Consider the following 27,777-nt stretch of genomic DNA (forward strand, 5'->3'; position numbering starts at 1 on the left):
AGGCAGCAGCAAACAGCACTCCCAAGCCCCTCCAAAGCAAGCAGCCTCTGTGAGGTTGAGGGCCAGAACTTCCAAAGAGGAATGACTAACCCCAGGCCCACGCCTGTCAGAGGCAATGACACCAATCCTCCAGACCCCTCGGGGCTTAGGACGGAGCTGGGTCTCTCTCTTGAGTTTGGGGGCAGGGAGATGATCCAGTTCTCCTCTCCATTGGACTCTGAGACACCAGCAGGCCCCCTACTCTCTTTCTCCTCCCCAGACCCCACATAATTGATTTCCCATGTTGCTAATAGAGGCCAGATTGATGATGCCCAAGCCCTGTGTGGGTGGTGGGTGGGTCAGGGCTGACCAAGGCTCTGAAGACAGGAAGGCAGCACAGGCCAGAGATCCCCGAACTTTAGCCCCACTACCACAAAGACAGGGAAGGCGGAGGCTCAGACCCATCCCAGGAATACAATGTCCTGGGTGAGAGTTTGTGACCCCCTCCTCCCTCCACCCATTAAACCCAGAGTATAGGTTCAGGCCCAAGCCACACCTCACAGGAACCAGACAAACAGGCAAATAGGGGGTCCAGGGTACACGGGCAGGTCCACAGCCACTTCTCAGTATGTCCATCCTGGGAGCCTCTTCCTGTGAATGAGGAGTCATGCATTCCCACAGTTGAGACTACTGTGCTTGAAAAGCCACAGGCCCCTCTACCCTGATATCAGGCCTTTGCTTTCGATAGAATCTCCCACCTGGAACACCCCTCTCCTCCTGTAGTGCCTGGTCTGGAAGAGAGCTAGCCACCTTCACTCTGAGCCCCTCACCCAGCCCCAGGTCCTGTCGAGGCCTAACTCATCAGTGCTTGAGGCACTATGGATCCCTCCTCCTAGTGGCAGGGGAAGGGGCAGAGCCAGGCCTGGTGAGACCAGCAAGGAACACCCATTTTCTGACCCTGCCTGAAAAAAGGGCTTGAATTGGCATATGTGTGTGTGGCATCATGGTATTAGCAGCTTAGTGTAGGTATGGTGCTCAGCACCTGCTGTGGGGAGTGTGTACACAAGTCAGTGTATCCATGGCTTTGACTCCATCTGTCTCTCGTCTCAGGAACCCAGAGCAAGGCCAACCTGGGTTGGGGCTCTGGTCTAATCCTTTCCTCCCATCCCCAGGCCAGAGGTACCTGCAAACTTGGCCCCAGCCTTAGGCATCCTCAGCTGAGGAGCTGTGGTGGGGTGGTTTCTACAAGGGGGCTATACCTGAGCAGGCCTGGGGCAGCCAGGAGCCCCTCCTCTGAGAAGAAATCAGAAGGATCTTGGAATTCTAGTTTGAAAACTAGAGGTGTGGGCAGGGTACAGGGCTGGACCAAAGACTGGGCACCCTGTAAACCCAAAGCCTGCTCCTCTCCCGCTCACATGAAGTCCTGACTGTAATCTAACGCTGGGGTGAATCTTGTACCCCACATTTCTAGTCCTGAAGCACAGGTCCAGTCCCTAGTCACGTTCCAAGTGGCCTCCTTCAGGCAGCTTCCTGGCCTGCCCAGGCCCAGAACGCTCTGCGCTCTGTGCCTTGTAGCTCAGATGAGCCCCAGGCCTGACCTGCTAGAAGCCCTGGACTGTATCTCCTGGATGGCAGGGATGACAGTCTTTCCTACCGCAAGGATAAAGTCTGGTCACCTCCCTTCTTGCATCTCTAGCCTCTATGGGTAAAGCCTAGGCATTCGTGGAAGGCAGCTCTGGAGATGACTCTTGACAGGCTGCTCCCGTCAGGATTCAGCAGCCTCTAGGACTGACTGGACATCCCCATGTGGGACCTGCCTCACTGGAACCCCTCAGTCCCTGCAACTCTATCCGTGGCCTCCAGGGAGCCCTATCCTCCAAAGAAGCAGAAAGCTCCACACGTCTGCCTGAGAGCTAAACTGCCTCTCCCCCCCATATGGATGCCCAACTAGAATTTCTTCCCTCCTCCAGGCCTAGAAGGGGAGAGATCCTTGGAAGAAGGAAACCCTCCCAAAGTGGGTCTGTTCCAAGGACTCATGAAATGGTGACGTTTAATGAGAACCCCCCCACCCTCCCACCCCTGTATATACAACTATAAAAAATTCAAATACAGCAAGTTACCATTGAGTCAGACTAGAAGGGACTGACAGGGCATTAAATACTGTGGGGTACGAACAGGGAAAGGGGAGGGCCGTACAAAATGGGCAGAGGTGGGGGAGTGAAAAAGTGTGGGCACTGGGGGGAAGGGGTGGCTGGGCCCCCCCAGTGTCAGGAGCTTATAATCTGATGGTGGCAACAGAGACCCTGGGACAGACAGGAGGCTGGGGCAGGAGGAGAAATTATGGATGTGAGGGGATCCCCTCAGAACCCCCCCAAGGGCTCCTGGGAGTCGCTGGCGTTGGAGGTTCCAGCCCAAGGGGCCAGGGTGGGGGTAGGGGTGGGTCTTTGGTGGGTGGATTGGCTGCAAGGTCCTCCTCTCCCGAGGGAGGGAGGAGGGCCAGTGTGGTGTGGCAGGGCTCGGGGGCGGCAGGCCCGGGCCTGCCGGGGTCTCTACAAATTATGTCTGAAGAGAATGCAGAAGGTCCTCCTGCCCGTGTGCAAAATAGAAATTGGGGTCTGCGGGCTCAGCTCCGGCCTCCTGCTCCTCTGCAGGTGCGCTGGCATGTCCTCACGGGATGCCGGGCTCTGGGGAGACAGGGCAGGGGGCTGTGAGGGAAGAGGGTGGGATAGGGATTCCCTCAGGTTCCCCTCTGCCACCCAACCTTACTTGACTTACCAGATCAGGAGACTGTTGGCAGTGGCGGCAGCAGCGGCCAGGGCCAGGGTCACAGGGACGCCGATTGAGAAAGGTGTCAAGGTTCCTCCACCGCTGCCCAGCTCCCCAGGGTCACAAATCTTCGTGGTGGGTGGGGGTGCCAGTGAGCTGGTGGTGCTGGTCGTGGTCTCTGGGGAACATGGGGGTAACTCAGGGCAGGGCCAGGGCTACAGTCCAACCCAGTTCTGGGGGGTTTCATGAGGTGTATTGTTCCTGCTCCCTGTGTTAGACAGTGCTGCCTCTCCCATCAGACAGCCCCTGCTTCCTCTCTCAAACACATCCTGCCTTGCCCATCAGGCAGATCGTGCTTCCCCAAGGCTCACAGATGACCCCTCCACCCAATGGCCCCTACCAAGAATGTCCAGAGCAAGGACCAGGAACAGCATGGGCAGGACAGACAGACAGCAGTGAAGCAGCCACAGAGTGCCTGGGCTCTAAGACTCTAAGTCCTGGGAGGAGTTGAAAGGCACAAGATAGAACCAGGCAACAGTGCAGGTCACTGAGAGAACAGGGGATGGGGGATGGGCTCACCCGGAGCCTGGGCCTCAGTGGTGAGGTGTCGTGGCTCCTCAGTCCAGGGCGTGGCATGGGCGGCCACACTCCAGTCACTCCATGTCCCAATCTCATTGTCCTTGGCCGCCACCTGGATGATGTACTCCTTCCCAGCATAGGCATCTGTGATGGTGTGCGCTGTGCCATCTGACAGCTCTACCTGCAGCCAGACCATGGGATGGGGGTAGGGGGCCCTGGGGGTCAGGAGAGTGAGGCACCCCCAGAGGAACTGAGAACACTTCTGAGCAGAGAAGAGTGAAGACCCCCTGGAGGAAATGAGGACTTCCTTGGGAGAGAGAGGAGATATTAAGAATACTCCTCAAGGAAGGTAAAGACATGTCAGGGGGGAAACCCCGAGAGAGGGAAGATGATCCTAAAGGAGAGTAAGAAAATCTTTAAGGAGACTGGAAGCACCCCCAGGGGAACAGAAGGAGGACTTTGCTCATTGTCTCACTCTGTTGTCATCCCAGCTTCCTCACAGCCCTCAATCTGAGCCCTGATCTCAGCCCCTGCCTGGAGGTGATAAGAGTAACAGGGTAAGAATGGGGATGGTGATATGCTGCCCTCTCCCATCAGGAAGCAGCATTAAAACAAAACAAAACAAAACAAAACAAAACAAAACAAAACAAGCAGCTTAGAAGGAAGGTTATGAACACAGTCATGGAACCAGGCTTCCTGAGTCCAAGTTTTAGTTCCACTCCTTACAAGCAAGTGACAAAGTTACTTAACCTCCATATGCCTTGCTGTGCTGATCTGTAAAATGGCATTTACGATCTATCTCACAGGGGTATAATGAGGACCAAACACACTTCAATCAGCTCTGTCATCATCATGGGTTCCAGCTCAGAGCCTGGCTTCCCAGTTGCCCAGTGCATCCACTTCCTCCCATTCAGGAAGACCTCAGTATGGTCGTCACCCTGCCTGAGGTGGACTGGGGTGGGGTGGGCAGCTCCCAAGAGGCAGGACAGGAGGGCAGCTGCTCCATTTCCTCCTGGAGGCATCGCCACCCCACCCCTGCGGAGGCCAGCCCTATTCTGCTGGTCTCCCCCACCCTTCAGGCTGGCCTGCCTGTCCAGCGCCCCTCCCAGTCCCAGGCTGAGCTCTGGTTCATCTCAGCGGCACCCGCTGCCTCATTAAGCCTCCTCGTAAACAGGGGCAGCCGGCAGGGGCGGGCGGTGGGGGGGGGGGGGGGATGCTGCTCTGGGCCACGTCTGGCTTCAGGGCTTTTTTGGTCCCTGTTCCAATCTTCCTTCCCAGAAAACTGGGGTCTGGGCTACCTACCTGAAAGGCTGTGAGTACATGTGCACACGTGTATGTGTATTCATATGTGTGAAGGTGTGTCTAAGTACAGCAAGAAGCCCCTCCAATAATCCCCCCTCCCGCCCCCATCCCCATGGCCCTGAGGTGGCAGGCACTGGTAAAGGTCAGGGTCAGGGTGAAAGTCATTTGGGGCCCAGACCTAAGCTCAGTAAGTCCTACTCCCAGACCTAGAAGATTGGTGGGCCCCATAGACTCTCCTCCCCTGGAGTTGGGGCCCAGTTCCTCCTCTGGTCCCCTACACCCTTTTACCCTGCAAAGACCCCCTCTTGCTGAGTAGTCCCAGCTCCTTCAGCTCCTTTTCCCTCTTGTCAGGATTTGACCCTCAGGCCTCTCCTTTGATTCTATCTCCCCAGATCTTCACAACTGTCTTTCCCCAAAGGGAGAGAGCTATGAAAAGCAGATCAGATTACCACTTACTGGTGGGCTTATGGTGGGCACCATACCTCTCGGAATGTGGCCCAGGAACCCAATCCTTTCTTGGCAGCCACATATCCTAAGACTGGGCCCTTCTTGCTGGGTTATCACTGATCCCTTAATCCATCCCCTTAAGAGAATGGCTCTTCCACTGGCAGGAATTCTCTAGTAACTGGCATCTGCCTAGCCTCAGAGTCCTCCGTCCAGTCGGCCGTAGCATATGTCAGGCATGCCCTTCAGCCTCCCTGCTGAGTTAGGGCAAGAACAGAAGATTCAGGGAACCCATGCTAGGTCCCTGTACTTGCCTCCTCCTTGTCCATGCTCAGATAGCCCCTGTGAGACCTCATGGTACCCATTCTTGTATAATTCCTGGCCTGTATATTTCATTTCCTCCTGAAAATCCAAACAATGTTTTTTCTCCTCACCCCTCTCTACCCCCTCCCAATCATACACCTGCTCCTTTCCAATATTAAGGATAAGGGAGAGTAGATTGTATTCAGAGCAAAAGTCAAGCTCAAAAGAGCCATAAATCTAACCAACCACAATGCCAATGAGATATGGAACAGGGAAAGCACATGCCAGGTCATACGTATTTTTTACCACAGAGTCTGCATATTTTGCTCTGTCCACATCAGTATGGGGGTCAGTTCTGTGGTGCATGGCCTTGGCATGTTAGTCACATGCATGTATGGAGCATGGTTCCTGCTAGGAACCACGTGTATGTATACATGCTCCCATGTGTGTGGTGGGCAGTATGCCAAGGCCACTATGAGGCGTGTGCGCTGCGATGCGCAGGGCTGCTGCCTGTAGCTCGTTAGCAGGGGAGGGGGGCTTGTGAAACTAGACCCTGGTTATTAGCAATGCATTAGGCGCGGGCAGCTGGCCAGGCGGGAGGGACTCCGGACTCTGTCAGGGAATATGTGAGCAGCCTTTGTGGGGGCCAGGCCTGCAACCCGGACAGGCACCCTGGAATCGAATTACGCACTTTAAAGGCTAGCTGGAAGTGGGGCATGGGGAGATGGGGCTGGAGCCTGGTGGGTGGGTTGACCCCTGGGTGCCAGCCTGGGTTGGCCTGTGGCCCAGCCCCAGTCTGAGCCCACAGACCTCATGGGCCACAAAGAGCACCTACAACCCTAAGGGCCCTGGAATGTCAAAGGAGAGAGAACCTTAAATCTGCCCCAAACCCCTGGCTGCTCCCCTGAGCTACAGTAGCTTGATCAATACGTACTGAAAAGGTAGGTAGCCCAGACCACAGCCTGACCCCCATACCAGCCCTTATCCACTGCCTAGTTCCCAGCCTAGACTACCTTCTCATCTATAACCTTGAGCTGACCCCTAAGCTACATCTGACTTTGGAGCCCTGACACTAATCATGGCCTGAACTCTTACCCTGGAACAAGCTTGCCTCCACTGACTGATTCTGATCCCTCGAACCCTTGAGACTATGCGTCCTTGAGGATAAGAGCCGTCCTGCTCCTTGGGTCCAGTACAAGCCCACAGCCTGGGCCAGAGTGTATGAGGGAGACGCCTGATCACAGAGGAGAGCCAGAGATAAGGAAAGGCAAATACTAACTGCCCTACCTGCCATCTCCCTTCCAGGATTTCTCCCCATTACCCTGGGTGCCACAAAAACAGATGTGTTCCCATCACACTAACAGAGGTCACTGGGAACCCCTTAGGGCCTCAGATCAGGATACTTCCCTCAGACCCATCCATCCTCCCAGGCCTATCTGATCCCTTCTCCCTGAGGAAAGCCTCTCTGGCTGCCCTCAGGCTTCACATTGGAACAGCTATCAGCTGATACAGGTCGTATGGATATGCCACGTGGCTCTGATTCTGGCACTTGGGATCTGGGCAGGGCAGAGCACTCACATGCTGCCACTGGTCCAGGATGAGGGGTCGGTATCGCAGAAAGAACTTGAGAGGAAAGGACTCAGGGTCAGGCCAGGTTGAAGGGGTCTGCCAAGTCACCTCTAGCCGGCGAGGGTTGCTGGGAACTGGTCGGGCTACCACATTTTCTGGAGGGTCAGGTTTCACTGTTAAGGAGACACAGCTTCATTACCACACTAATCTCTGGAAAAACCCCACTTTGTCAGCCCCAGTCACCATGTCCACCATCTCATATTGCCAATTCTTGTCATAACTGTCATGGTTGCTACCCCTCTTCTCTGTTGTCAGTTCTGGCAACCACCATTAACAACCATCTCATTATTTCAACCTCTCACATCCCTATTCCCACCAAGGACTGTCACTACAGTCACTGTCACCAGCTCATGATAATGATATCCCAAATTTCATCCCATCATCCCAGCCCCATGCTCATGATGACCAGCATCCCAATTACCAAGTCTAAATGATGGCTCCACCATTACCAGCATCGCCTCCATTGTCATCTGGATCACCCCCTCCTGCACCAGCATCATACACTCCCCTCAAGCTCAGCATTTCACCTCAACTCTTCCAGTTCCAAATTGAGATAAAGTCTACCCTGGAAGAGTCTGGGTTTGAAGCTGCTCTGTGGGTCAAGGTTAAAAGACAGTCCACAGGTGTGGCAGATCTGGGTTGGACTCCTGACAGGAGTCTAAGGGCCCAGCTCATGTAGAAACAGTCTGGCTGGGGGATTCAGCCATGGCATGGAGGGCAGGCAGAGGGTCTGGCTGAGATGGAGAAGAAGCAGGCAAGGGGTCTGGCTGGGATTGGGGCAAGGGCAGGCAGAGGATCTGGATGGGGTGGAGCAGGGGCAGGCAGAGGGTCTGGCTGGGATTGGGGCAGGAGCAGGCAGAGGATTTGGATGGGATGGGGCAGGGGCAGGCAGAGGGTCTGGCTGGAGTGGGACAGGAGTAGGCAGAAGGGTCTGACTGGGATGGGGGTGGGGGTGAGGGCGGTATCTGTCCCAGTCCTGTCTCCTGTTCTGACACCTCATTCATCACAGGCCGTAAGGAAGCCATTAGCGTGGGGCGGGGGGTGGAGGCTGCAGCTGCACAAGGGTCTGGCCCAGCCTGCCCCCCCTCCCCCTCCTGAATACTCTAGGAGCCAGAGAGAGTATGGGAAGAGCTGCTGGAAAGGTCTCTTGGCCCCTACAGGTAAAGGACACCCACTCAAATATTCACAGGTATATACATACCATGAACATATGTACACATGTATATACATTCCACATATACCTATGCACACATGTGACTATCCCCACCAATGCTCATATACACCTCTGGCACACCCCCACTCACACACTCCCACTGGAGTATGTTGCAGGGACCACCCCCCTCCTGACGCACCAATGGTGAACTCGTCGAAGGTGATAGCTGTGGCGTTGTGGCCCAGGGCATTGCTGACACTTATCGAGACCTTGTACTTGATGGTGGAGAACAGGTGCATGTAGCGGATGTGGCAGCGGTTCTTGAGGGCTGGGTCCTTCTCACAGACCATAATTTTGGAGCCATGCCTGGGGAAGGGTGAGGCCCAGGCACTGTTACCAACATCAAGAGTCAGGTGGGGCAGAGGTTGGGGGAAGGTCAAGCCCAAGGCTGGGCTAGGGTGTGGACTGAGGGCATGGTGGGTGGCTGAAGGAGAGGTCAGAGGTCAGGGTTGAAACCGGGTCACAGGCAAGTCTACTCACAGCACGGTCACATTGAAGGTGTTGGGGATGTAGGTGGGGGTGGGCAGATGCCAGCTGCAGTAGAAGCCCTTGGGGTAAGTGTTGGAGCGGCAGCTGAGCACAGGCTCCCGCGGCGGCACTGGGGGTGAGGACAGCACGGTCAGGGTATTCTTGGAGCCCCTAGTCCCCTGCACTAGTGTGGGGACAGGTGGGCCCCAGAACCCCAGCTCTCCCCCCTTCAACCCATCAGCAATGCCAGAGGTTGGGGAGGGGTGGCTGTCAGCGAGGGTCTGAGGCTTCCCAGGCCGCAGACAGCCAGATGTTTAATTAAAGAAAAACAAGGCCTATATGAAGAGGGAGCCCCCCCCACCTGCTCAATGGAGGCGGGAATTGTGGGGGAACAGGGGGCTGCGGGCCTCAGCTCATCAATCACAGGATGGAGATGATGTCTGGGGGAATCGGCCCCAGCCCCACATCTCCTGACACGTTGTGTCCATTCCCAGAGAAAAACTGTGCAACAGAAGCTGGTGGGGGGAGGGGGGCGCGGGGGCAGATGGTCCTGATTGGGTCCTCTGGTTGCGGGAATAGTCAGAGTGAGCTCCCTGGAGAAGAGTCATCCCAGGCTTCCCCTCAGTAGAGATTAAGAAACACAAGGAGAGGCCTGGTGGTTCCACAGGAGCAATAGCACTGGGTGGCTGTACATGTGAGTATCTGTGTATAGGTGTCTAGGTGCGTGGGTATATATGTCACATGTGTCTCTGTGACATGAATGATCCACAATGGAATGTAGAGGTATCTATGGGCATGGCTCAGAATGTGTGGCCACGTAGGATTGCATGTGTGTGCATATGCCTGTTGAGAGGAAGCTACTGTTCCCTTGGTATATACCTCACTTCCAAGCCCTAGCCCCCAGCTCCTCCATCACAGACCCTTTAAGCAGTTCTTTTCTTGGTCAGCAGCTGCCTTCACTCTAGCATGAGGAGTCCCAGAGAGGGATGGGGATCTGCCTGGGGTCACACAGCAAGCTAGAGTTGGGACTGAACTCCAGGATGGGGATACCCACCTACATGATCACACATACACACTTGGGAAGTCCTTTCTGCTATCTAACCACACTTCTTGCTGCTGTGAGCACTTAGCCCAGCTGTCCCACCCTTAGGCATTGGGTAAGGCGTGAGGACAGCCGGCTCAGGTTCCTGGAAGGAGGCAACTTCTGTGATCTGACCCAGGCAAGGAATGTCCGTCAGTGGCTCCAGGGACACTGACACCTCCCTCCTGTGCCCCCCCCGCCCCACCCCCTGCCTGACAGGTGGACAGGAAATGGGAGGGGGGCAGTTCAATAAGCCAGGGACTGTGAAGGGGGGAGTGCATGTCTATGCTTGCTGAGTGACCATGGTGACACACAGGGAACTGTGGGCTTTCATCCACAGTGTACACGTGATGGTGACTGATTCTGTGTGATTGCATGTACATGTCCATTGTGTGTGAAGTATATGTGTATTGGGGCTGAACCCCTAGGGCCCAATCTGGCTTTGCAGCAAGAAAGATGAGGGGTCAGAGAGGCATCTGGGAAGCTTGGGTGAATGTAGCAGCTAGAGTGGGCTGTGCTGTGGGCAAAGGCAGCTCCATGCCCCAGGGCTGCAGGGAAGAGCCAGAGCCCAGCTGAGCCCCCACAAGGGGCAACCTGCATTCTATCCACTGCTGTCTGCCTCCCCTGGGAAGCTTTCCTGGCCCCGTGTCCATCTTGTGTCTGTTCCATGTTCATCCTGTGTGCCTCTGCTATCCCTTCCCTATCTGCCCAGGGGCACAGAGGCATGGGGGTGGGGTGGGGGGTGGCCAAGGACACAGGAAGTGCCTTGTGGGGGCCTGTAGGCCAGGCCAGAGTTGGCAGCCACCCCAGGAGGAAAGGACATTCCGAGGTCGGCTGAGAAGCCTCCACTCCCCCCTCCTGCCACCCCCCTCCTTACCCCCAGCTTCAAAGGAGAAGGGTGCTGGGGGTGGGGTGGGTACTGAAGGCTGCAGAGTCAGCTCCCTGCTGCCTGGGACTCTTTGGAGGGCAGAGCGGGCCATGGCACTGGACTCACAGGCCCCCTCCCCCAGCCAGCCTCCCCACTGACCAGTCCCCTACATTCCCTCTGACCATCCTCCCCCCTGAGACCAGCCTTCCCCTCAAACCAGTTCCTCTCTCTGACTGGGCAGGTCATGGGGGACCGGGGGGCCAGGCAGGGCTTTGTCTGTCATCTGGCTACTCCTGCCTGGCCTTGGGCCCTGAGCAGGGAAGGGCTTGGGTTTCCTGACAGGGACCAGGTTTCTCAGAGGAAAAAGGAGGAAAGAAAAACAAAGAAAGGAAGAAAAGGAGTGACTTGCTGCAGCTGGAGCCCAGCTGAGGGGCCGGGTGGGCGGAGGTGGGGGTGCTATGAGAGACCAAGTGTGAGGTTGTGGGACAGTGTGTGATCAGGCCTGTTGTGAGTGTGCTGCAAGATGGGGAAGAAGCCGTTTTTAAGACACTGCAATTGTGAGGCTGTGCGTTAACTCAGAGGCTTCATGTGTGTGACTGAGACTGGGCAGTTGCGTAACTTTGCAATTGGCTGTGTGTGATTCCGGACAGGGCAGTTTGATTAAGACTGTCTGTATGTGTATGGCCAAGGGGCTGAGGTACTCTCTGAGAATGTGTGTAAGTGCACCATTGAGTCTGAAATGTAGTGACAGCAAGACGACATACCTGGAACACTATATAGGAGATGGAGCTTAAGCCTGAATATATTTTTTCAAACTGTGGGTGTGGGAAAGTGCCCAGAAGTTCAAGTATATTCACACGTATGAGCTGAACAACATGTGAAAACATGTTAGAGGCTCTGTGTGAGCAAAAGCTCAGAAGTAATTGTGTCATGTCACAGTCTGGTCATACAGACATATTCCTGGATGCCCAGGCATCCCAAGTTGCCCCTTGTGGGGGCTCCTGAGATGCCCAAGTGACTGCATCAGCCTGTGGCAGGATGTCCTTGGGTCCCATGCGGGGCCGTGTATGCGTGTACATTGCCCCCGCTGGCCCAGGGTTTGTTTGTTTTCCTCCTAATTGGCTTGTTTTTCCATGTCCAGTCCACCAAACCGCATGTTTTTCCTCTCATCTCGCCAGCCTGCCTGGGCTGGAGCCCCCGGCACGCACAAGGCCTGCCCGCCGGCCGGCCCAGAGAGGAGGAGAAACAGGCTGCCCACACCCCTGGCCAGGCCAGATCAGGCTGGGTGGGGCAGGGTGACCCTTCCAGCTCCAGCCCTGCCCAGGCCCCACCCACACTCCTCCTGTCTGGCATCAAATCCATGGCCTGCCCCAACCTTATCTCATGACATCTCTCAAGGCACCCCAACTTCTGGACTCCCACATACCCCTCTCCTGCCTTCCCACCTGTCCTTTTCCCCCAGACATCTTCAACCACAAGCTGCTCTTTCCTTCTCAGCCAAACAGGGCTGAGGGGGAAGCAGTGCTGAACCAGAGGTTCTGGAGTTCCTTTCCTGACCAACCAAATATAGATATTTAAAAATTGGATAAGGAATTGTCCATTTTAAATTAGTAAATTACTCTGATTTGTTTTAGCTTAAAAACAGAAAGACACTGAATCAGCACTGTCTAGTAAACAAAAGGATGCTACTAAAGGTAACCCTGTGATCCCATTTCCTAATGTGGGTGGTCCTTCCATCATCCTGGGTGGGGGACTCCTTTGGGCTGTTTGTGAGCATCCACCTGAAGGCAGGGAGGTGAAAGTAGTTCAAGGATCAGTCTGGTTAATGGGACTTTCAAGAGTATATATATATTTTTTCAATGTTTATTTATTTTGAGAGAGAGAGAAAGCATGCATACTTGAGAGCAGGGGAGAGACAGAGAGAGAGAAAGAGAGAGAGAGAGAGGGAGAGAGAATCCCAAGCAGAATCCATGCTGTCAGTACAGAGCCCAATTTGGGGCTTGAGCTCATGAACCATGAGATCATGATCTGAGCCAAGATGAAGAGTTGGATGCTTAACCAACTGAGCCACCCAGGCGCCCCTCAAGAGGGTATTTTTATGATCAGTTTCCCTTAGAAATAGAAACATGAAAATCATATATGTTTAGGATAAATATGAAATATTTTTTGGCTTGAATGACTTACAAATCAGGGTTAACTTTGTCCTGTTCTCTGAGTTCTGGCTAGAAGAAGAATAATTTGATATTGAGGGTTGCCAAACCCAGTCTCTTGTTACTAATATAAAGTGACTGAGACAATCATGATTAATGTGCCCTGTTCCTCTGACCACCAACTCTTTAGAAGGAAATAAGGCAATGAGAGATAAGTACCTGTTATTATAGCCAACTCATGACCAGCTCTCCTCTGACAAGCAGGGCCTGGGGAGTGGTCAGCACTACATATAAAAGGTCTGGGCTCTGGTGACAACAGAGCAGCTGTGGGCATGTCCTGTGGGTACAGACTACAGACATTACTTCCAGACCCTATTTCCCTCCAATGACCTCTCAAAGAAGATCAAGTCATTAGGAATGAGGGCCCATGATCACCAAGGCCTAACCATCATGGCCAGCTGTCTCCATTCTAAGGGCTTCTGGGACTCAGATTGAGAATACCAGGGTGTCAAATTGGTCTCATTCTTCTTCCATGGCACTCAGTATATGACCTTTTCCGTGTGTAAGGACGTGGGGCTGGGCTGAGAGTTACACTTCCAATGGCCCTCCCTCATGGTGGGCCAGAGAGAATTTAGGTAGGCTGGTCCTATATTTCTCAAGCTGGCCGACAGGGGTCATTCCACCCTTGGCTTGCAACTAAGATGGCTGGTTATGATTGCCATCTCTCTATTTAAACACACAGAAGGCTTTTCTGTGTGAAAATGAATATCCTTACCAAAACATATTCTCACCCTTCCTCTAATCCCACTGGTGTGTCAGTGTTTTGTGGATAACCATGGGGAAACTTTCAGTCTAACATTTCCCATGGCTGTCCATACCAATCTCCTAACAATGGGCAAAAGGTCTGCTCCCAGGTCCCTCAAGCATCTCCTCCCCTCAGCAGCTCCCAGGGAATAAAGAAACCATCCTCAGAAAGTGGGGTGCATCACAAAAATTGGATGAGGCCAGCAAAACATGAATCTTTGGCTCAAGGAGAAAAGAAGTGAGCCTGTGAGGAAAGAATATTCTGTTGGTGGGTGCCTCTGGCTGAGATCCAGGTGCCTACTCAGCTGACCCTCAGCAACACTGATAAGCTCATCATTTCAACTTCTCCAATCTGTATTCTGAATCACATTCACTCACTCCTCCTTCTACCTTCCTGTTGGCTCCTTATCTCTTTTTGTGGCTCATCTCTCTCCATCAACCCTTTATAAAGTGGATGGTCTTGAGGGCCCAGTTCTGGGTTCTCTTCTCTCCTCATCCCAGAGTCTCTCCCTTGGTCATGTCACCCCATCTAAGGCCTTTCTTATCCCATCCCCAGCCCAGGTCCCTTCTGAGTCCTAGACCCTCAGATCCACTGGCTATAGCCATCAACTCCCAGATGTCCCCTGAGTACCCCAACCCAACACATCTATAGCAGATGTTGGTGGTGCTGCAACAGATCTCTGGCCCATACCTACTGCCCTCTTCTGCATTTATTTGCCTAAGAGCTTTCATTGGTCACCAAAATCTGCATTGCCTGCTGAGGCATTAGGCCAAAGTGCAGGGGAATTAAAGCATCCCTGCCCTCACCTCCAGGAGACTCTTTCAACCAAGGATGGACAGGAGTTGGTATATAAGCTTCTGAGCTCCCTCACACCCCAGGCAGGAATACTCCCAAGGTACATGTCTGCCTGGGCTCTCTGAGTTCTCCAAGGTTAAGCTGCAGCTGCCCAGAGCGTAAGTGAATAATAGTGACTGGATAACTGTCTTTATTGGTCACCTTAACTTCCTTTTTCTATCACTTTCTCATTTCCTCACTGTGTTTCTGCCACCTGACAAATAAACTGCTTGCATACAAGTTCTCGTCTTGGAATCGGATTCTCAGGAAACCCAAACTAAGACTACCTGCATACTACTGTCCAAATAGAATACCCTATCTTTTCTTCCACTGACCCTTCCACCTTGCCTCTGTCACAGTGATTGGTAGCACTAACTGTCTTGACTCCTCCTGCTCTCTATTTTCCTGTCCTCTCTACCTCCAATCTACCACCAACTCCTGGAGGTCCAACCAGCCCTCTCAACTTCCCCAACTCCATGCCCCAGTCCCTGATCCTCATCATCTCTCCCGCACCCAGCAACAGCCTCCTTCCTGCCCTGGCACTGCCCCATCCAACCTGTCTCTCTTCACCACAGTGAGAAGGATCTTTTAAGAAGGTAACCCTGATCATGTTACTCCCTAGCTTGCAGGATCATGATTTGCCCCATCCCCTCCTTTAGCTCCCTTTCCTCATTTACACCAGCCCCCCAGCCTTGAAGTCCTATAGTCACACCTAGCTCTCTGCCAGAAGTGACTTTTTCAATGTATCTTCCAAATCTCCCAAGACTCCAGTGCCTTCCACTCCAGAAAGCCTTCTTTTTTTCCTTGGAGCCTCCCAGAGTGCCTATTCCTATACCCACAGAACCAGCCTCTGTGAGAGCACACCATGGAGTTGGCCTCACTCCACCTTGGATCGGTGACCCTAAGATTCCTCCCTACCAGGCCCCAGATAGGCCATGCCCTGCCAGCCCTCCCCTGCTCATCTTGTCATAGGCAGTACGATTTTCGGATCTCAAAGACCTCCAGGGGTGGGGTGGGGGTGAGATACCTGGGCAAAATGCCCAGGGGTCTGGACTCAGTGGGAAACACCGGGCTCAGAGGTCAGAAGAGAAGGCTAGGATAGGATCAGAAGGCAAGGGTCGGTGCTGCAGCCCGCCTCCCCAAAAGGAAGAGGACTTGATCTGAGCTAAGGGTCTGGGCCTCACGGACAGTCCTCTTGAGTGGAGTGGTAGGTCAGGTGAGGGCTTGGGAGCAACACTTACAGCCGACATGTAGTAGGACTTGGTGGCGCAGATGCCAAGAGTCACGGTGGAAGCAGGCATAGAGGCCGCTATGGCCCAGTTCCAAGCCATGGAGCACAAGCTGAGAGCCGTTGAGCAGGTCAGGGGCTAGGTCTGTCCCATTTACCCTCCACGTCACCGCTGCATCCCAGTTTGCTGTCCCACATGGCAGAGTCACATCTGAACCTAGGCGCTCGTACTGCACGTGGGGTGCCTCTGTGGGGGGTGGGGAGAGCACAGGGCAAAAGTCACAGGTCACAGAGCTGCCCGGGACCACCAGATGAAATGTGCGTGGATGAGACACTGTGAGGAGTCTAGACCAAGAGGCTCTATGTCTAATGGCCTATCAGGAGATGAGTGCATAAATGTTCTCTATGGCTGTGGAAGTGTATAGGTATGTGAATGTCTCCATATTTGTATGTGTGAGTGCACATCTGGTGTTTTTATGCATGGATGGGTGATCTTCTGCGTGTATATGTGTGAGAGAAAGTTTGTATAGCGTCCTGGGAGGGGTTAAATCTCACTGAAAACCAGGTCACTTTCAGTCACTAGGTCCTTTAGAAAGTTTTCTTGACCCCCCGTGACCCTAACCTCTTGCCACCTATAGGCCCAGCCCCAATCACTGACATCTGCTACCCAGGCAAGCTGGAGCTGAGGGGCCTTACTTCTGGACTCCTCCCTCTGTTTCTTGTCCCCATCTTTGTCTCCGGTCTTGCCACTCTCCCTCTCCCCAACTCTGGCCCCCCTGGCAAGCTAGCCCCTAAACTACCCTGCTTCAGCTATCCAGGGCTTGGGCAGCAGCAGGATAAGGGAGATCCAGGATGGAAGCCCTAGGGAACTCCTGGCAGCTATCAACTTTGTGAGGCAGGAACTGCTGAGGTGGGGGTTGGGGAGAGTGCTGGGACCAAGAAAGCTCTCTGACCATTTCTCTCCTGCCCACAGGAGGGGCCTGTCAGAGCCAAAAGCAAACCCCAGTTCTGGCCTCGGCAACCCAGGCGTGATGGACTGAGCCCAGGAGACTGGAGTGGAAGGGTGGGAGGGAGCACCTGTCAAGAGGCAGCACTAGGTGGGGGAGGTGAGTAGGACACAGAAAATCGGGGACACTGATCTACAGACAACAGCAGAGAAGCAAACATGTAGAGCTGGGTGATGTGAATCTAATCTCCTCGTTCCTCATCCTGCCCCCCAAGCCTGGAAGGACAGATGCTTCCCAGGTCTCAGCCAGATCTGTGGAGAAAGGGTGGAAGGGGAAGAGCAACGTGAGAGGGGGGCAGCGGTAGGGGGGGCTGCGGGATCCCTCGTTAACACTCCCTTACATCTCCCCTCCAGAGAGCCACCCCGCTGAGTTGGGGGATTTTCAGAGGCAATTCCTGTTAACGAGCCAATTAACTTGGGCCAGTGGCCTCTTAATTAGACTTGTTAACACCACCAGGACTACAGGGGGTAGGGATCCCCCTATGCCACCAGCCACCACCGCCCCCATTGCAGCCCCCTGCCTGGTACTGCTTTTCTCTGTGCTGGAACATTTGTCCCTGTTTGCTGCCTCTGTCACCCTTCCTGTGCCAGGGTCTCTCTGTGTCTTCAGGTTTCTCCCCTGCTGCCTGTCTCTGTCTTGCCCCTCTCTGAGCCTCTCGGTCCCTGTCCCCTGTCAGAGGAGAGGGAAGTAGGAAACCCAGCCAGCCTTGACCACTCATCTGTGGGGGCCCGGGACCAGCCAAACAAAGGATGAACGGCGGAAGGGCGGTGGCTGGGGGCCTTAGAGGCCACAGCTGTGAGGCTGGACCAGAGACTGAATGGGGGCCTCCCCCTGACCAGGGGCCCAGTGTCCGAGGCTCAAGCCATAGAGCGCCCCCCCAATCCACCAGCCCTAGCCATTGAGCCCCCCTCCAGCCTCCCTTCTCAAAACTTGGAGCTTCCAGGAAACATGCCAAGCCCCTCTCTCTCTGAGCCCTGCCCCCTCCCTCACTAACAGACATTCTGCATCCAGCTGCCTGAGGAGGAGGCTGAAAACTGACCGTAGGGGAGGGGGCGTGGCCAACATGGTCCCAGCGGCCACACGTCAACACTGACCAACAGCAGCTCAGAACTAACTTGGACCCAATGTGGTTCTTTAGTACTGCAGGGCAGGTACAGCCATAAGATGAGGAAACAGCCACCTAACAGCATAACAAACATAATGGCAATGGGATAACACTCCCAAGCACCCTGTCTGCCTCACAAAGGAAACAGAAACACAACCTGACAACAGTGACAAACCAACAATGTAAGGGCAGGGCAGGAATGAAAAAATGACAACACAATGACAGAAGACAACTACAGGCCACAATATGGAGGTAGAGGGGGCAATATGACATGACAATCACACACGATACACACTGTCACAATTGCTACAATAACAACAATGGCAATACACACAGCCATGCAACAGCTCCAAAGATGCCAATGATTTAATCCTTTGTTTCTGGATAGCTCTCCTCCCGCCCTGTGGGTGCCCCTACTGATGTGCTGTCCATTTCAGAAATTAAATCAAGCAGCAGGGGGAGGATGGGGTTCTTGGCCTTGACGCAGTGACAAATGCTCCAAAGGAATCAGCTGTGAAAAGGTTGTTAGAAGCCAGGATGAGAGACAGAGACAGGATGAGGTCATGGACATGGAGAACACAGAAGGACAGAGCTGACGGCTCCCTCACACCTGCGCACACAGGCTCACATGGGGACCACATGCCGGAAACAGTCCCCCCGGGCGTCCTAAGCAACTTCACATCGCCACACACATAGGATAATGACAGTCACCACAAGAAGAACAAGCACACACAGAACAACCATCCACAAGGTCACAGCCACACAGGGACACCATCCCACTTCAGGGATGGTTAACACCTGATACAAGATGATCATATGCATGCACAGGGAGGGCACTGTCACCCAGAGGCACAGTTACACATAAGGGCACAGTCTCACATCTGGGAGACAATTTAACAGGGACACAAACATACAAAGAGACAGAAAGAAACCATCATGATATCACACATAGGGTACAATCTCAATTGCAAGGACAAAGCTCCACAAAGAGCATGGTTGCACATAGACAACGTCACACGCAGGGCACAGTCCCCAAGGATACAACCACACAGAGAAATGTATTCAAACAAGGACATGGTCTCACTCACACAAGAGCATAGCCTAATGCACAAAGACAGTTATACTCTCAGAGATACAGACTTAACACTCAAGTCTTTGGTCACATGTGGCTCTGTCTTTACATGCAACACAGGGCAGGAGCCAAGCCAATGGGAGTGGCCACTGGCAGGTCTAAGCAGGTGAGGTCAGCACAAGAGCCCAAGATGGACTGACTGCAGGAGGGGGATTAATGAGTTGACCTGGTGGTCCTTTCAGTCCCTGCTCACTGGGGAGCAGCCCTGAGGTGAGCTAGGCTCTTTCTGGGTCTCAGTGTCAGTCTTACAAGGAAGAAGCCACCAGAGCCTTGACCCACCACCCTCCTTGAACCCACACCCTTGAGGGTGACAGGATCTGCTCTGTGCCTGGGTCCCAGAGGTGCCCCCACCTTCTCTGCCTCTACCTAATCCAGCCAAGGTTGGGGTGGGAGCAGAACCCATCCAAGGGGAAAGCTCCTGACAACTTAGAGCTTGCTCAAGGAGTTTCAGGGTCAGACCTTATACTGATGTGGCCATGTGAGGTGTGCCTCAAATGCAGTTTGAGCGCTGGTGGTCAAGTTAAGAGGGCACCTGTTTTCCAGAAGGGGTGCAGCATCTTGCTCTGTGGGCTATGTGAAGAACTCAGCCTTCACTGGACAAATGGTAGGGGAAGGGCAGGAGGCTGCCAATGGCCCAGCCTGAGCAATCCCTGCCTCCTCCAATCATTCTAGCTGACTGACCTGTCCCCTTCCTTAGCATGTCTGCCCTCTCCCACTTGTCACCCTGCCCATCCTCACATCTTGTTATCAACCATCTCTGTCTCCATCTTCTCTCTAGGATAGGGGAAAGCAGTCTTGGCCACTGTCTCTCTCAGTGCCTTCCACTACACCCCCCATAAACCCCTAGGGGATCCCATTTCATCAGATTAACATACAGGCCCTACCTATAGCAGCCCCCAACTCCCATCTCACCTGCCTGTTACCCCACACAGCCACTCTAGTAGGAAGAGGAAGAGATTATCAAGCCAGAGATACCATCAGCACGGAACCACATGGAGTGACTGGAGGACTGTGCACATGAGATATCAGTGGGTCACCCAGCATATCAGTGTCATATGACTTATGTCCTTCTGTGTGTTCATGTGTGGCAATGCCAGCAAGTGCCAGTGTGTGGTCTTGGGTGGATGCACACAGCTGTGTGAGAAGGGTTCATGTTCAGCTCTGGGTGGGAGTCATCAGGGAGCACCATCCCACCCCCCCAGAATCCTCCCTCCAACACTCACCCTGAGGACTGTGTCTCTGGGCGTAGACAACAGCAGTGGCGGCAGCAAGCACAGCACAGCAGGCCCACGGGACAGGAGCAGCCATCTGCTGGGAGAAATGGGGATAAGGGATGGCGGGGGAAGGAGAGGCATCAGCCCAGGCAGAAACCTCCTGGGAGCCCCTCCCTATTCTCAGGCAAGACTGGGAAATCCCAGCCCTAGGGCTAGGACACCTTGACCCCAAATGCCCTTCTTAATGGGGCTCAGGATTCTCTTCCAAGCAATAGAAAGCAACATTATTGGCATCTGTAGGCAAACATTTGCTAGGATGGTACAAGGCAACCTACAGTGGTTTGTTGTTCGATAAGGCTGCTGGTTGCAGGATGTAGTCAACCACGGATGAGTTATGGAACATTGGTTATGCTAGGGCCATTTTTATAAAAACAAAAATAACTTTACTGGTGAGGTTGGCTAATTAGCTATAAACATTGCAAACTGAAAGGGTAATGTTTGAACTTAACATGAGGTCTATACTTCTCCAAATTGCCTTGAATGGAAGGCCCCCTGCTGTGCTCCTGGGGAGAAAGCCCGAAACCTGGATGGTTAGAAGCCCCTCATATCTGCACCCCCCCCCCACTTCCCCATGAGCCTTGCCACTGGGCTCTGTGATGTTCACGGCACCAGGGTACCAAGGTCAGATGTGGCTTTTGCTTTAGTGTACAGTGACCAGGAGAGAAAGGGTATTTCACATATAAGTCCTTGTTGGGGGACCCAGCCCATCCTTTACCCCAGACATGTGCCCCAGGAGCCTGAGACACTCAGCCCAGCAGATGTGCATCAGTGTTTACACACACCTACATAGGTACACAAAGCACGGTGAGGATATGTCCCCACAAGTCAGGATGGTTCCAGTGGCCCCCTAATCTGTTATCCTGCTTCATGGGATGGATCCAACTGCACCCCAATCTACCCCAGCACACAATCATACCTGAGGGCAGGGAAATAACTATTCCCTACAGAAAAAGCCTCAAATATGACCCTTCTACCCTAGTGTGAGGAGACAGGGGGACTGTCAACCAGACAGAAGCAGAGATCTAGAAGAGGAATACTGCCAGACACTCAACCAGGGTGAGTGGTACTGTCAGAAATATAGCCAGAAATACAGCCAAGATACTGTGCAGAGAAACTGCCCAAAACAACCAGACAGAATCCCAGAAACAGCACACACAGTTGGAGATATACTAAAGACACTGTGTGAGGCACAATCAGATAAAACCAGAGAAACAGGTAGCTATAACCAGATAACCAGGCAGAGACATGGTCAGAGACTAACTGACATACAACCAAAGGATCCACCAGAAATACTGTAAAATGCTCAGCACATGCAAGCAAATGTACCACCAGAGAAAGAGCAAGAAACACAGGCAGAGAAACCATCAGCGACATAGCAAGAGAGCTAGAGACACTGTCAGAAACCATGCCAGAGAAACTGCCTGACACACAAGCAGAGAAATACCAGAGAAACTGATAGACACAAACAGGCATACACCCAAAAATACAGCTAGTGAGAGAGCCAGAGACATAGCCAGATGCTCAGTCAGGAAGTATCCACACCACTAAAAACACTGCCAGGGACACTCAGACACACAGACACACTGCCAGACACAGCCAGAGACACTGTCAGAAATACTGCCAGACAAACAGCCAGACATACAGCCAGAGAACTGCCAGAGAAACTGCAAACAGAGCTACAGCAGGGAGGAGACAAATGTGAGTGTCAGCCTGTAGCAGCGGGTGGGAGAACTGGAGAGAATCTGACTTCCAGGGGCTCCTTTATGGGAGAGGGTTCCTGCCTGCCTGTTGCTACACTAACCCCTCACCAGGTGAGTCCCCACATCTGCACCTGGTTGTCCTCCAGCCACAGCCACAGGTGCTCTGTCTGACTGCTCCTCCCTGGCATAGCTTGTCTCTCTAGGCCCTGGGTGGCTCTGGCTACCCCTCCCACATCAGTGACTCCCAGGGCCTTAGCTACCACTTGGCCTGACTCCTCTTGATCCTCAGCCACTCCCCTATCTTCAACTATTTCTCAGGCCTAGAAGGTTAAGACAATGGCCAAAGTCACAGTCAGCAAGCAGTGGGGCCAGGAAATGAACCCAGGAACTGTATGAATTCAGAAGGAGCTAAGGAGCAAAGGAGAGGGAGAGAGAGAGGCAAGAGGTTGGAGGCCTACCTAGTTCTCCACCTCAATCACTGCAGGTAGCCCTCAGATAATCCCCCCCAGCACCTCTGCCATCTGTCCATGTCTTTCTCCACACAGCCAAGAAAATACTCTACCTTAGTTCCAGGCCCCACTGCCTACCACATGGGAGCAGGAATCAGGGCATGCGGAGGCAGAGGGGACCAAGGTTAGATCACAGGATGAAAGAAGAGGGACAGGGTGGCCCTCTGCTCCCAGCTCCTTCCTGGTCCCAGTTGGGAGTGCAGGGGAAAGGAGACAGCCTGGCATGAGTGTGCATGTATACAAGCATGCATGTATGCATGCACATGCAAACACACACACACACACACACACACACACACACACACACACTCAGGCCCCCTCAGGGGGAGGGGTGGCTTCTTCATCAAAGTCGCCTCCATCAGCCCGATGAGTTACTGTAAGGGCCGGGCCCTGGGCCAACGGGGCTGCAGCCATGGGAGACGGGCGCTGCTGAGAGCAAGTGCTGCAGAGAGTGGGGGATGGGGTACCAAGACAGACACTGCATGGCTGGGGGCACCCAGAAAAGAGAAAGACCCAGGGAGGGGGGAGCATAGAGACAGGGAAAGAGGGAAAGCCATTAGCCAAGACCCAGGGGACAAGAAGATACCAAGATAGGGAGAAAGGGAAGAAGAGACCTGGGAAGAGAGATAGAGACCACAGGGGTTGGGGCAGGGATTCAAGGGCAGAGGAAGGGATAGACCCAGAAACGGTCTCTGTGTCTACCCTAGAGCATCTCCCTAAGCCCATCCATCTCCCCCAGTGCAAAAGGAGGATAGTGTCCTTGCAGTGTTCCTGGGGGCTATAAGGTTTCTTTCTCCCTGGAGATATAAGAGTGTAGCTCTCAGGGAATTAGGGTAGACCAAAACCCCACCCTATCCCACCCCATCTCTGCCCCTGCAGATCCAAAAAGTCCCAAACCAATTTCATTTCCCCCTTCCCTCAAAGTCCCAACTGGGTCCATTCCCAGTTAGGGAAGTTGAGGCCAGAGGCATCCAGACTATAACCTCCGCCCTGCCCTAGCTCACCAGGGCAAAGAGCCTCTTTCCCAAGAATTTTCCAAGTCCACACCCCATGGCTTTGGGATAGATCTGGAGGATAAATCCCATAAAGCTTCAGATAAGGGCTACGCAAACTGGCTGAGGCTCTCTGTAGACCCCTCCAGGGGGCCAGCCTGGCTTCCAGCCAGCCCCAGCCCCACCATGAGGAGGCAACAGAGGGCACTCCACTAACAAGAAAGGAGGCCAGTACCTAGCAACCCAAACCCTGTTAGCACAAGGAGCCCAGAACCTCTCCTGACATAGAATCTCATAGTGTCATCATTATACACACATAGGTGACACATCAAGAGACAAATCCTGGGCCCCAATTTACTGTCACTGTCCCACTGTGACACAAAGACACCATTACACAATGATAACAACACCCAGTGAACAGGGCACATTTCCATAGTTGACAATGACATATAGGGGTGTTAATAGTCTCTATAGTGACAATAATGCAGTGAATGACAGTCACGTACAATGACACCAACAAATGGGGCAATGATACCTGTTGACACTGACACAATCACAGTGACAGTAATCTCAGAATCAAAGATGCAATGAGACTGACAGTCACATAGAGTAACAATGATGGTGTGTCCACAGTAACACAAGGATATTGACAGTCAGACTCAGTAACATGGACAGTCATACAGGATAACACCAGCTCACAGTAATATTGGCACCATGGAGGCTGACAGTCACTAGCAGTGACACAGACAGACACAATGACAGACTCCCAATTAGGGAGCAACCTCAATTTCTCAGTTTGAGTCAGGCTTACGAGGGGCCCAAGACCCCTCTTGCCAGCTCCAGCAAACTTCCAGGTGCCCCGTGCCCCCCACCCTCATCCCCTGCCCAGCTAAAGGCAGAACCTGAGGGAGGGGAGGTATGAATTTGGAGAGCTCCTATTTATCCCTGCAGAAGGTTACACAAGCCCAACCCTCAGGAAACCCTGCTACATCCAGGGTTGAACTGAGGGGTTCTGCGCATCACTGGCTGGGGCCCAGCTCTAAATGTGAGTGTTGACATGCAACAATATGTTCTGAGCTTCAAGGCATTAGTTGGTGTGGGTATGCTGAGGTCAGGTAGGCTCAATCTGGTCTGAACAATGAACGAGTAGGGAGGGCCCATGTGGTACTCCCCAAAATTAAAATCCAACCAAAGTCACTGGCCTGGACTACCCTTGCAGGGGCTTACAGCAGGGTGAGTTCAGGAACATGCATATCTGCTGGGGGGCATCTGACCCATGGCATAGCCAAGGTGACATCTCCACAGCTTCTAGTCCCCCTAGGCAACCCCAGACTCCAGAATCCTTCAGTGTGAGGGAAAAGACACTTTGTCCTAGGGCCTCGTCCCCCTCCTCTCTCCCGACAGCAGTTGTAGAGGACCCATCCTGAGAAGAGGCAAGAACACAGGACAGGACACAGCATGGACTGACTTAAAAGCTTAGAGAGCTCTAGAGGCCTCAGACCTGCAGAAGAATTAGGGTAGAGCAAGGAAAAGAGACACCTTCATTTGGAGGTAGAGAGAGAAAATGAGAGAGCAGTGGCAGTAACAGGGACAAGGATGTGGTGGGCAAGGAGGAGCAGCACTGGCCGAAGGGGAGCCTGGGAGAGACAGTCAGGGCTGGCTGGAAGCTCCAAGAAGGGGAGGAGGGGCTAAGGCCGAGAGGCCCCCAGATCCCACCAGGCCTAGACAGCCTGGACAGCGTGGGCGGTGGGGGCGGGGGCAGAGGCCTGAGCAGTCCAGAGGGTGTGTGTGTGGGGGGGTTAAAGGCCGAGGAGGGAGGCCTGGCCCCTGGCAGCTGGCCCGGCAAACCCCCGACCGGGGAAGGGGCGGGCCTGGGTCAGGGGCCAGCTTCTGGGACTGGGGCTGGCTGGCCACTGGGCAGGCTCCCACTCTCTGTGGCGTCTCTACCTTCTATCTCTGAGTCTCTTGTCTCTGGCTTTCTCTCTGAATCCAGACTTGGCCCTCCTCTCAGCTACTAGTGCCCCCATCCCGAGGGCCATAGGAGCCATGCCTGGGTTCAGGATTCAAGCCTTATCTCCTCCTGGGCTATCACATCCCCACTCACTCTAGGGTCAAGCCCCAGTGCTCAGGGGAAAGGACCCCACCTAAACATAGGCTCCCATCTCCCTCCGCAGAAGGGGGCAGAAGTTGAACACCAGTGGGAGGGGGACCAGGAGGGAGGCAGGGGGAGCAGTCCCCTAGCTCCAGCCTCTGGCTGAGGTTGTGGAAAAGGAGCGGCCCAATGTGAGTGAGTTGGGGGGGAGGGGGGTGGGTATCCGCACCTGCTGTTGTGACCTCCACAGCCAGAGATGGGGGCCTGGGGGGGGGGGGGGGACAAGATTCCAATGGATTTTGGCAGCAGCCAGGACTCTGAGTGTTCAAACCCCCCACCTCCAGCCTCTTGCACCATGGGGACCCTGAGATCAGCATGTGCGTGCCCTGCTGCACGTGTGTACAGGCGTGTTGTGGGGGGAACCTGGGGCCTTCCCATGATGGGCCTGGCTGGGCAGCAGGGAGGTATCCTGGAGAGGTGGGAATCTGAATCCCACCAGCCCATGCCCACATGTAGAGCCCTACTCAGGGCCCTGCATGCTGCCTGGTGACCTGGCATGGGTTTGTATATGCACATATACGCAGGCTTGGGCTTAAGCAGCCCTCTATGTGCAAAAGGTCTTGGCTTTCTCCCTCAAAGGTCATCTGGTCCAATCCCCTTCCCATCAAATGGAGAACAGGAAGGGGCAAGTAAGTGTGTATCTTCCCTTTGGGCACATGGTCTCTGGACAACTTCAAAGAACCTGGGGCACAAGCACCAAATTCCCCATCCTCCTAGCCTTAGTCCAGAATCTCTTCTGGCTTCTAGGAGAATCAGGAGGACCCCGCTACCTAGAAAAGGGCCATGCACCAGTCAGGTTAAGTCTGCAGGGAGTGGGGGGTTGCTCTTCTTGACGAGACAGACAGCTGCAGCAGGAGGTTAGATAGCTGGAAGAACTCCCATTCATTGGTGGGGGATGGGCAGAGCAATGACAGTGGAGGGGAGCATCCCAGCTGATGAGGCAGGGCAGGAAAGAGGCTGCAAGGCCTTCCATGGAAACAGAAGGACGGACAGAATAGTTTTCCAGACTTGGGAGCTGGGACAAAGACCTATCTGCCTTTGCATCTCTCACTACACCCCATCCCTGGCCCCATCACTGCTATGGTGCAGACACACCCTCTAATATATACACAGAGGCCTATGCTTACAAGCTTGTGCACACACATACACACACACACACACACATATACACACACATACATACACACAGGTGGGGTGGGGGGCAGGGGAGACATTGCATGTGAAGCATTGGTTTCTAACAAAAAGAACTGAAAATGGTCTTTCTGACAGAGCTAGAATGGAGTAGGGGGAACAGAAACTTCGCCTGTCTTCATATAACAATGTCCTGTTCTCCCTGCCCCCCTAACACACACACACACTGCACACACTACTTCTGAGGAAGCTTCTGGTCTGCTGGGCAAAAGCAAGCCATCCTTCCTCCCCCTTACTCCCTCCTCACAGTGGGGAAGCCAGAGCAATCTGTTCCTGATGGGTAAACACAGGCATGAGTACGTGCGCACACATGCTCACAAACACACCAGCAATTCAGGGTCACATGGCACCCAGTGCTCACTTCTCCCCGAGATGTAGCACACACTGGGGACTCTCACTACCACCTGGCAGAGCTCCCTGAAGCCCTCCCTACCTTTACATACACACAGCCAGAGCTTCACAGGCACACGCAGGCAGCCTCTCACAGACACTGGCACCCATAGTTCACCATCGTGACTACACATCTTGGCCCTCCCACGTGGACGCCCACTGCCACAGCTTCACACACGCTGTGCATGCACACACGTATTACAGTCACAGTCATACACACAGACTCACACACGCTCACTCAAAACAGGCACAGTCTCACATATGGATGCCATCACACATTCAGAACAGTCTATCTTCCACCCAGATATCATCGCACCTCCAGAAACTCAGAGTCCCCCAGTCACCTTCAGCCTCTCATGCTCCCACATCCAGCAGTGAGAAATACAAAGATACACACAGAATAGCTACTCCATGCTGGGTCCTTGGATTGCCCGGGCTGCACTTGGGGGTAGGGTGCTAAAGCTCAGGGTAGCCTAAGGAAGAAGGAAAAGGGAGGAGGAACTTTGTTCATCCCCCAAAAGCAAATAAATATCTGATAACTTCCTAGGTGGCTCCTTCCTCCCCTGACCCTGCTTTCCCAGCATCCCGGAATAAAAGGAGAGCCAGGCCAGACAGACAGGGTAAGGTAAGGATCCAGGCCAGACACCCCTGGGTGAAGAGATGGTGGCACTGGTAG

General features: G+C 53.7%; 1 protein-coding gene across 5 annotated transcripts in view; it reads right to left on the reverse strand.

Annotated features, from left to right (window-relative positions):
* Window positions 1–2,012: 2,012 nt before the first annotated feature.
* CNTFR (ciliary neurotrophic factor receptor) overlaps window positions 2,013–27,777 on the reverse strand; it is a 38,050-nt gene continuing 12,285 nt past the window's right edge. For 2 of the 5 annotated variants that reach the window (XM_043567360.1, XM_043567359.1), the window contains 8 exons: window positions 20,117–20,201; window positions 15,663–15,896; window positions 8,696–8,813; window positions 8,355–8,521; window positions 6,952–7,115; window positions 3,325–3,505; window positions 2,755–2,923; window positions 2,013–2,684 (listed from right to left, as the gene is read on the reverse strand). In XM_043567360.1, coding sequence (XP_043423295.1) covers window positions 2,603–2,684; window positions 2,755–2,923; window positions 3,325–3,505; window positions 6,952–7,115; window positions 8,355–8,521; window positions 8,696–8,813; window positions 15,663–15,896; window positions 20,117–20,201 — 1,200 coding nt within the window. In that variant the 3' untranslated portion in view covers window positions 2,013–2,602. Of the gene's footprint in view, window positions 2,685–2,754; window positions 2,924–3,324; window positions 3,506–6,951; window positions 7,116–8,354; window positions 8,522–8,695; window positions 8,814–15,662; window positions 15,897–20,116; window positions 20,202–27,777 lie in introns of those variants that run through there. The other 3 variants (XM_043567361.1, XM_043567363.1, XM_043567362.1) reach the window with 3 other exon arrangements.

The sequence above is a fragment of the Prionailurus bengalensis genome, chromosome D4 (genome assembly GCF_016509475.1).
Source record: "Prionailurus bengalensis isolate Pbe53 chromosome D4, Fcat_Pben_1.1_paternal_pri, whole genome shotgun sequence".
In the NCBI taxonomy this organism is placed as follows: domain Eukaryota; kingdom Metazoa; phylum Chordata; class Mammalia; order Carnivora; family Felidae; genus Prionailurus; species Prionailurus bengalensis.